Source organism: Sander lucioperca, chromosome 14, assembly GCF_008315115.2.
Source record: "Sander lucioperca isolate FBNREF2018 chromosome 14, SLUC_FBN_1.2, whole genome shotgun sequence".
Classification (NCBI taxonomy): Eukaryota; Metazoa; Chordata; class Actinopteri; order Perciformes; family Percidae; genus Sander; species Sander lucioperca.
In genome coordinates, this window is record NC_050186.1 from 8,108,402 (window position 1) to 8,118,401 (window position 10,000).

At 42.0% G+C, this 10,000-nt stretch overlaps 2 protein-coding genes across 10 annotated transcripts in view; both read left to right on the forward strand.

The window, feature by feature from the left end:
- The window catches only part of LOC116057126 (deoxyribonuclease-2-beta-like), a 240,191-nt gene that overhangs the window by 66,123 nt on the left and 164,068 nt on the right, over positions 1–10,000 (forward strand). The gene's annotated exons all lie outside the window — the stretch shown is intronic.
- myo5b (myosin VB) overlaps positions 145–10,000 on the forward strand; it is a 77,663-nt gene continuing 67,807 nt past the window's right edge. For 5 of the 6 annotated variants that reach the window (XR_004895107.1, XR_004895108.1, XR_004895110.1 and 2 more), the window contains exon 1: positions 145–286. Coding sequence is in view for 2 of the 6 variants with exons in the window: in XM_035991867.1 (XP_035847760.1) it covers positions 257–286 (30 nt within the window). In the remaining 4 variants the exon portion in view is untranslated. Of the gene's footprint in view, positions 287–4,520; positions 4,970–10,000 lie in introns of those variants that run through there. The other variant, XR_004895109.1, reaches the window with a different exon arrangement.

Sequence of the window (10,000 nt, forward strand, 5' to 3'; positions counted from 1 at the left end):
TAAGTCTGAGTGTGTAGTATGTTTTCTTTTTAAATCATTAGATAAGAGAATGACTAAAAAGAATCCAGTTGTGGGTGTAGCAGCAGGTAACCAGCTCATACCTGCAGAGGGAGTGTCTGGGAGTGGACTCATTGCTGCCTGATGTCAGAATAATAGCTGTGCTCCGACAGGTCTGAGATGTGCCAACGCTCCCAGTCACACCACTCTCAACACAGGAACCCACGACACATGAGGATCTGTTCATCTCCCGGAGAAGATGACCAGTGAATATTACCCTTACTCCAAGGTAAAGCTGCTTTTTATCTTTCTGAACCGTGACGGAGAGTTCCTATCTGTCCTCGGCTGTGGGGGTTAATGTTCATGTAATATCAGCGTTACACAACGTCAGTGATAAGATTCCTCTCTGCTACAGAGGCAGCAGGATTAGAAAGAGCTCCGATACAGCAGGAAGGAGTGTTTAAGTTACAGTAGTTAACTGTAGTAATACCTTAGTGGAAGGCACACACACACACACACAGACAGACAAAACGCACGCACACACACACACACACACACACACACACACACACACACAGACAAAACGCACGCACACACACACACACACACACACACACACACACACACAGACAAAACGCACACACACACACACACACACACACACAGACAGACAAAACGCACGCACACACACACACACACACACACACACACACACACACACAGACACACACAGACAAAACGCACGCACACACACACACACACACACACACACACACAGACAAAACGCACACACACACACACACACACAGACAAAACTCACTCACGCACACACACACACACACACACACACACACACACACACAGACCAAACGCGCACACACACACACACACACAGACAAAACTCACTCACGCACACACACACACACACACACAGACAGACAAAACACACACACACACACACACACACACACACACAGACACACACGCGTGCGCACACACATAAAACACACATGCACACACACACACAGACACACAATCACACAGACAAAACACACACACACACACAGACACACACAGACAAAACACACACACACATACACACACACGCACACACATAAAACACATGCACACACACACACACACACGTGCACACGCGCACACAAAACACGCACGCATGCACACACACACACACACACACAGACAAAACGCACACACACACACAATCACACAGACACACACAGACAAAACACACACACACAGACACACACATACAAAACACACACACGCGCGCACACACATAAAACACACATGCACACACACACGCACGCGCGCACACAAAACACAGACACACACTTTTCCTGTGTCTAAAATGTGTTAGTACATAAAGCTGCAGAGATGAATGGATCAATCAGAGCAGTAATTAATCGTTCATAATGTTCCTCAAAACACGAGACGTCTTCAAAGCTTTTTTTATTTGAAATCGTCACATTCAGATTCTCAGAGTTCAACAACAACAAGCAGGCTTTGTGAATATATTTGTGAGAAGACAAATCAACGTTCTGACCTTAATAAGTTCCCTGTTGTTAGACCACACTAGACTAGTCTTATAGGGACTGAGACCTCCCCAAGCTCCCTAATTAACCAGACCTGTGAGTGGAAACGTTAGAGGAGACTGATGATGAGTCAAATCTGAACAGGTTTCATCATCATCTTCATCATCATCTTCATCATCATCATCTTCATCACGCCCTCAAAGCTGACTCCACATAACCAGCTGTTCATGTACAACTGCTGATTATAGAAGCTCTACATGCAGAAACATCAATACATGGTGTTCATCTTGCACAAAGATCACGATGCAACAAAATGACTTCAACTTCAAAAATGACCCAAAAAAGTGTCATAAAAAAAGTCTCACAAAGGTTGAAAAAAAAAGACGAAAAAGTGACTAAAAGTTGGGAGAAATACTTCAAAAACATCAGAAAAAGTGACACTGTGTTCATCTTTAATGACAACAAAAGTTGTCGGAGCCCAAATTATACAACTCCAAATATAAAAAACAGAAACACAACTATGAATCACGTTCTACGGACAATTTCTATTAAAATATTCCCAGACATACAGCTGATATTTCTCAGAGTGTAGACCATCATCAGGCAACATTAACAACATAAACAGACATAACGTTAACAAGTACTGAATAAATAGAGAATAGATTCATAAAATGATACAAATGTGAACAGAATACTATGATAAATATGTACAATGTGTGTTTTAAAGTGAGCGAGTAGCGTTTTCGTGATGAAGACGTGAATAATCCGTATTCTGTACGTACTTTTTTGGACGTTTTTGTCGCATTTTCAGTGATTTTGTCTGGTTTGCAGTCATTTTTGCCGTGACTTTTTTTACGTTTTTGTTGCTTTTTTTTTGCCTTTTTTTAGGGTTTTTTGGAACATTTTTCCCAATTTAAAAAAAAATAATTTTGTTGACTTTATAAAAAAAAAAAAAATGAGACAATTTCTTTGACATTTTTGTCGCCTTTTTCAAGTAATTTTTTTTCAAAGTTTTTGTCACTTTTTCTAACATTTGTCACCTTATGTTGTTGATTTCTTTGAGGTTTTTTTTCCAAAATTTCTTCAATGATTTTGTCAGTTTTCTGAATCCATGCAGACGTCCCGGGACCCCCCTCCCCCCCAGATAGGGGGAGATCAGGATGCGTGTTGATTAGTTGTCTGGTGGACAGATATTAGAACAGGTTGTCATTAACAACGGTGACCTGGCTAAGAAAAGCATAAGCATTCAGGACAACATACAGTTTAACATTCAATAAGGTACAGGAATACAGAATACTATGTAGTGAGTTGAAGCTGCTATAATAAGTCTGTAATAACAGAGTAACTCAAACACTCAGACTCTGAAGGACTGACATGTCTCTTAGAGTGAAAGGTCAGAGAAGCTCAATCTTTACACATTTAGACAGAGGAAAGATGATTTATGTTTTCCTCTGTGGGTGCTCACGGGCGCAAGCCCTTTAAAAAAAAAGTAGTCGTAGTAGTAGAAATGTTTGCATTCCAGAACCTTAGGAAATGGACAGCGGCCGATGAACACACATGTCTATTAACTGGATAATAAAGCCATAAAGTAGGCTATCTTTCACCTCAGGACAGGACCACTCCTCACAGATACAGATAGGACTGGAGATGAGAAGTTGAACTGACACGTAACCGCCATCAGCTCCGTGGGAAATGAAGAATCAATGCTACCTGTCTAGTAGCCACTATTTTAATAACAAATCTGTCCATTTTAGTCTCACTCTGATTACCTAATGCACATGCAAGCACTGTATAGTGGGGGGGATGGAGGGGGGTCACGCTGTGATTGGTGGAGAGGATATGGAGCAGGGGACTGACAGAGACATAACAATCACACTATGACAGACGCTCCACTTAGCACCAACTGTAATGTTTAATTGTAAATGAATGGAGCCTACTGGCAGTCTGGCACCCGGGGGAGGGGGGGGGGGGTGCTCAGTATTTTCTCAGTATCGGCGCCTATGGCTGTGACTGGTGTTCGTCTGATGGTAGATAGTTGAAGCTACAGTCTGTAGTAAACTAAGTAACTAAACACTCCATGTGTCAGATCTTTCTATTAATCTGCAGCTCCAGCTGTAGTCTGGATATTCTCCATCAGATGGAGACATGTTGTCATGTTGCTTTAAAGCCTCTACAGCAGGGTTTCTGCTAACCACAGACACACCACAGACACACCACAGACACAGGGCTGGGATGTAACTAAGTACATGTACTCCAGTACTGTACTTCAGTCCACATGTTGAGGTACTTGTACTTTACTTGAGTCTTTTCTTTTTATGCCACTTTCTACTTCTACTCCGCTACATTTCAGAGATAAATATTGTACTTTTTACTCCACTACATTCATCTGTTACAGCTTTAGTTACTAGTTACTTTAGTTACTCCACTACATTCATCTGTTCCAGCTTTAGTTACTAGTTACTTTACACATTCAGATTCCTGCACACACACACACACGCACGCACACACCACACACACAGACACACACACACACACACACACACACACACACACATGCACGCACGCACACACACACACACACACACACACACACACGCACACACACAGTAAGTAAGAGTGGAGTAAGACATCAGAGAGCGTCTTGTGTAAAACATAATAAACTAATTAAATAAATTATTAATATCATGATTCCTTCATTAATCCCACGGCACTCTAAAGATAAACTATAGATAAATATAAGGAAAGAGAATAAATAGTCAAATGTATTTACATTATTATTTACAGACGTATACTGTTAGATATTATCTATGATATTGTATCTCCTATTGTCGTTTTTTACGCTCTCTCTGGCCCGTTTCTGGGGCCCCAACCCTCAGCTTGGGAACCGTGAGTGTGAGTGTGAGTGTGAGTGTGTGTCTCTCTCTCTGTGCGCGCGCACAGTAGAAACCTGCCTGACAGAGAGTCAGGAAACAGCCAATCAGAGTGTCGGAGTGTCTGTCCGGAAGTCCCCTCCATTCTGCAGCCCATATTAGTTGTAAAATGTTGGCTACTGACGGCTCTTTGGACGTGTTTTACCGTGTTGGATTAAAGTGTGTAACCACGGGAACGACGCAGGGTAACTACGGGAGGGAACACGTGCAGGTAGCGGGGACCCCCGAGGCTTTCTGACGGCTGAAGCTACACCGAGACACCGACACAAGTGACCGAAACTCCGCCGGGGACACCTGCCCGCTGCCGGGATACACCTGCCAGCCCGAGCGCTCTACATACGGGGACATGCGCACTGACTAACTACCAGCTGACCGGTGTCTCTGCTGCTTTACACGAAGAAAGCTCCCAATAAAAAGGATTATAATGGATTTATAAGGACACCGTTCTGTTGTTTTGGGACCATGTCTGTGAACGAGCTGTACACAAAGGTGAGTCCCTTCACCTGTGGAACACCGCGACGTCACACTGTTTCCTGGTTCAACACTGATTACAAGCTGCATTCACAACTCCTTTTAAAAACAGCCTCGTTTTAACAAACAGGGCTGTGTGTTCATCCAAAAGTTAACCGCGTTCGTTGTCTACAGGTCACTGCGACGTGAACCAAACTTCATGTTATTTTCATGGAATTGTGAGTGGCGAGTCGCGTCTTCAGGCGGTTGAGCGGTGGCGTTGATAGTGATCAAAAGTTTAAATAATATCTCAATCATAGCTGTGTGGTGGATTAAATATATGCCGAATGTTTCAGAGGACCGGGCGACATTTGTTGGCTAGTCGGGTTGTGACGTTTTGTCATGAAAACTGACAGTTTCCTATAGATTTACATATTTTGTAATGGACTTCAACACGACACTGAGCGCACAGCACTTATGGCGGGGGAGGACTTCTTTGGTTGGAAGCAAACCGAGTTTCGTGACTTATTAAAAGTTATTTCCATGATGCAACCTGGTAGTTAAAGCAAGTTCTATTTATGTTGTGAGGAAGCAGTGTGATGGGTTGACACATGGAAGCTTTCAGAAAGTAATCAAACTTTAAAGTATTAAAAAATGTTGCTTTCCAGGATTTAGAATCCGTGATTTAGTAAAAGATAAAATAATCATCTTATATCAAATAATGCAGCTAACCAGTTACAATTACTAACACATAGTAAATAAATAAAATGCATCCTTAAAGCTGCATTAATAAACGACTTCACCTCGTTCTGATGTCACAGTTACGTCACAGTGATGTCATGACATGAGACTACACATGTCCCACTGAATTAGAGAGTTAGACCAGTCTAAATGTCCAGTAATAGTCTGAGGTGTTAATACAAGAACAGCAACAGGTCAACAGTCTGAAAGCTGGCTCTGTTCTGCAGGCAGAGAGCCTAAATCAGAGGTACTCTCCAGGTGCATTGTGGGAAAGGTAGGCTAACAGTCAGACTTTTGTATTCTAGTTTTATTTTTTTGTCAGCTGGTCTCTCTCCTGACATTTAAGATGGTCTCACTTTATGTTTCTCCTTCGTAGTCCTAGTCTGACACACACACACACACACACACACACACACACACACACACACACACACACACACACAGGACAGACACACACAGACACACACACACAGGACAGACACACACACACACACACACACACACACACACACACACACACACACACACACACACACACACACACACAGGACAGACACACACACACACACACAGGACAGACACACACACACACACACACACACACACACACACACACACACACACACACAGGACAGACACACACACACACACAGGACACACACACACACACACACACACACACACACACAGGACACACACACACACACACACACACAGGACAGACACACACACACACACACACAGGACAGACACACACACACACACACACACACACACAGACACACAGAAATCCTTGTGATAAACATCAGTGTGACTGACGTGATGTCATTCTTCTCAGAGAACTATCAGTTTTTAGAAATGTCTGATGATATTTAGTCTCTAGAAGTCTTTTATTCAACTGTTGTTGTTTTTGTTAAAGAAGGAAAAGGAAATCCCAATACTCCATACTATTGAATCTCAATACTTCTAGAATCATAATGAATGAAAATACAAAATACAAATCCAGTCCCAGCCTCGGGAAGGAAGTTGTTCTGGTGGAACGTGTACGTTCAAAAGTTACTAAGCCAATCAGCGTCCACGTATTTCAGGCAAGAAACCAATGGGGACCAAAGCTTCAGGGTGGGACGATATGCTTTTTATGTATGTATGTATGGTTGTATGGTTGGATGTATGGTTGTATGGTTTGTATAGGGTCAGTACTGAAACCCGATGCTAATATGTCATCGGTGCCTAAACGACCGGTATCTACCAGACCGAATCGCAATGCAGATTTCGGTGCCAATGAAATGCCTTCTGCACAGCTCTCTGAAGCTCTGAAACAGACGTTAGAGGGAACAGTAGCATCGCTGCACGTGATGCTAGTTAACACTACACCTGACAGCAGCTAACGTTAGCCTACCGCTAGCTAGTAGCTGGATTAAACACGGTTAAAATGCTGACAGCTAAACGGTGTAAAGGGTGTCTGTATTTCACTGGAGAGGATTCCAACAGCGGGACGTTAACAGTCTGACTGCAGCTGCTGTTGTCAGAAAATCAACACAGACGGTGCGTTCACTAGAAACTAGTAAGCCTCGTGGTGCATTCAAAGTTATTGTAAAATACCCTATTCCCTATTACACTATTTTTTTTCAGGCACCGTTTTAAAAGTATAGTTTTAGCACTGGTATTGGAAAAAAACCCAAATGATAGCCAACCCTAATGATGTGTAGTCAGAGCGTTGGGTTGGGCAGCTGCTCTGTAATCCTCCTGCTGAACTCTGAGTTAGTTTTGATGAAGACGAGCCACTTAAATCCTGAATAATCTGATCTGCTGCTCCATCTGCTCCACACACACACACACACACACACACACACACACACACACACACACACACACACACACACACACACACACACACACGTACGTCTTCCCTCTGCTGACTCAGACACCGTCTCATCATCTCAGCTGCACATTCACACACTGCAGACAAAAAAAAAACAGGTTTAATATTTAGTGTAAATAACGATTATTTGTCATTTATTAATCTGCAGATTTAAGTTCTGGATTCATTTGTTAAAATCAGTCTCAGTTTGTCTTCAAGCAACACATTCTCATCAATAAGTTGTACGATTTTCTACGTAATTACAGCAACGGCCGACCGGTCACGTCACAGTTAAGAGGTTAACCCACCAGACTCCATGTAAATAATCAGGACTTTTAGCGTGTATAGAGCCAACATATTTAGTTTCTGTCCACTTTGAATGAAGTGTGTTTTACGATGATAGAAGTACGGATTATTTACATGGAGTCTGGTGGGTTTGGTGATGGTGATATATCTCAGTACATTATGGGATGGATCCCTACAGAGATAGACCTTTTAGTTAAAGAGTAAGATCCTTTTAGTTTAACATGAAACAGCCCCGAAATCACCATCACCAAACTACACCAGACTCCATGTAAATAATCAGGACTTTTATCATCATAAAACACACTTCATTCAAAGTGGTCAGAAACTAAATCAAACTATCAAAAGCCGTCTTGGTTCATCTTTCCACTGTTCCAACAATCACCACTCTGGTTTGGTTGAAATAAACCCTTAATTCACCCATTTACATGTGGAGACAGGGGGGGGGGGTCTCTCTGGAGGATTATGGTCTCTATCGGGGTTCAGCTCAGTTTAATCAGACTTCAGAGCAAAAGATTTAGTCCGTTAATTAATCAATTAGTCTAACAACAGAAGGGAAGGCAATTTATACGTCTGTCCAATTTGTGTGTGTGTGTGTGTGTGTGTGTGTGTGTGTGTGTGTGTGTGTGTGTGTGTGTGTGTGTGTGTGTGTGTGTGTGTGTGTGTGTGTGTGTGTGTGTGTGTGTCAGACTAGGACTACGAAGGAGAAACATAAAGTGAGACCATCTTAAATGTCAGGAGAGAGACCAGCTGACAAAAAAATAAAACTAGAATACAAAAGTCTGACTGTTAGCCTACCTTTCCCACAATGCACCTGGAGAGTACCTCTGATTTAGAGCCAGCTTTCAGACTGTTGACCTGTTGCTGTTCTCGTGTTAACACCTCAGACTATTACTGGACATTTAGACTGATCTAACTCTCTAATTCAGTCATCACTGTGACGTAACTGTGACATCAGAACATTAATCCACAAATATTTTAATAATTTGTCTTCCGGGTCATTTTTCCAGCAAAAAAAAGCCCAAACTGTGACTGGTAATGAATGGTGAGTTTAGTCTATCGTTACATCACACTAGCTCTGACACATGTTCTTTATTACATTTTTAATAAAGGCAGTAAAGGAAGAGTAAATAAGGAAGCAATGAATGCAGCTCTCTGCAGCTCTACACTGTACACTGTAGAGGTTCCCCTACCAGTCAGAAGGTCGGTGGTTCGATCCCCGGCCAGTGCCTGTGCCGAAGACACTGAACCCTGAATAGCTCCCGTGTGTCAGTGTGTGAGTGTGTGAGTGTGTGAGTGTGTGTGTGTTTATCTGATGAGCAGGTGGCTCCTTGTACGGCAGCCTCGGCCACCAGTGTGTTAATGTGTGTGAATTAGGGCTGCACAATTAATCCCAATTTTATCCAAATCACAACTAGAGATGGTCCGATACCATTTTTTGCTTCCTGATTCTGATACCTGAACTTGGTATCGGCCGATACTGAGTACTGATCTGATACCAGTCTGTGTGATATATTTTATGTTTTAACAACTGTATACTACTATCTCTGTATGATGATATGATGTATAACAGCTGTATACTACTATCTCTGTATAGATGATATGATGTATAACAGCTGTATACTACTATCTCTGTATGATGATATGATGTATAACAGCTGTATACTACTATCTCTGTATGATGATATGATGTATAACAGCTGTATACTACTATCTCTGTATGATGTGATATTATTTCTATCTTTGTTGTCAGTCTGGCTCAGGTTAAACTCTTTGTGAAACATGAACAATGAATGCCACAGAACTTTCTGCTATTCTCCAGTTTGACAGTCCGTTATAACGGAAAAAGAACATAAATAAACTACTTTAACATAGATTTTCTTTAGCGCTTTATTACGTGGTATCTGATCAGTACATTAACTCCAGTACTTCCCGATACAGATACCAGTGATTTAGGCAGTATCCGAACATCTCTAATCACAATATGGACTATAGTGCAATATCCAAATCTCAGAGGGGTGCAGTATTTGTTAAAGGCAAAATATGTGTCAATCCATTCAGAATGAAGTATTGTGGAGCTCCAGAGACGTCCCCTCCTACACATCCTATCCTACAGACTACAGACTATGAGAATGAGAATAATGATACAAAAGTGATCATTCCCT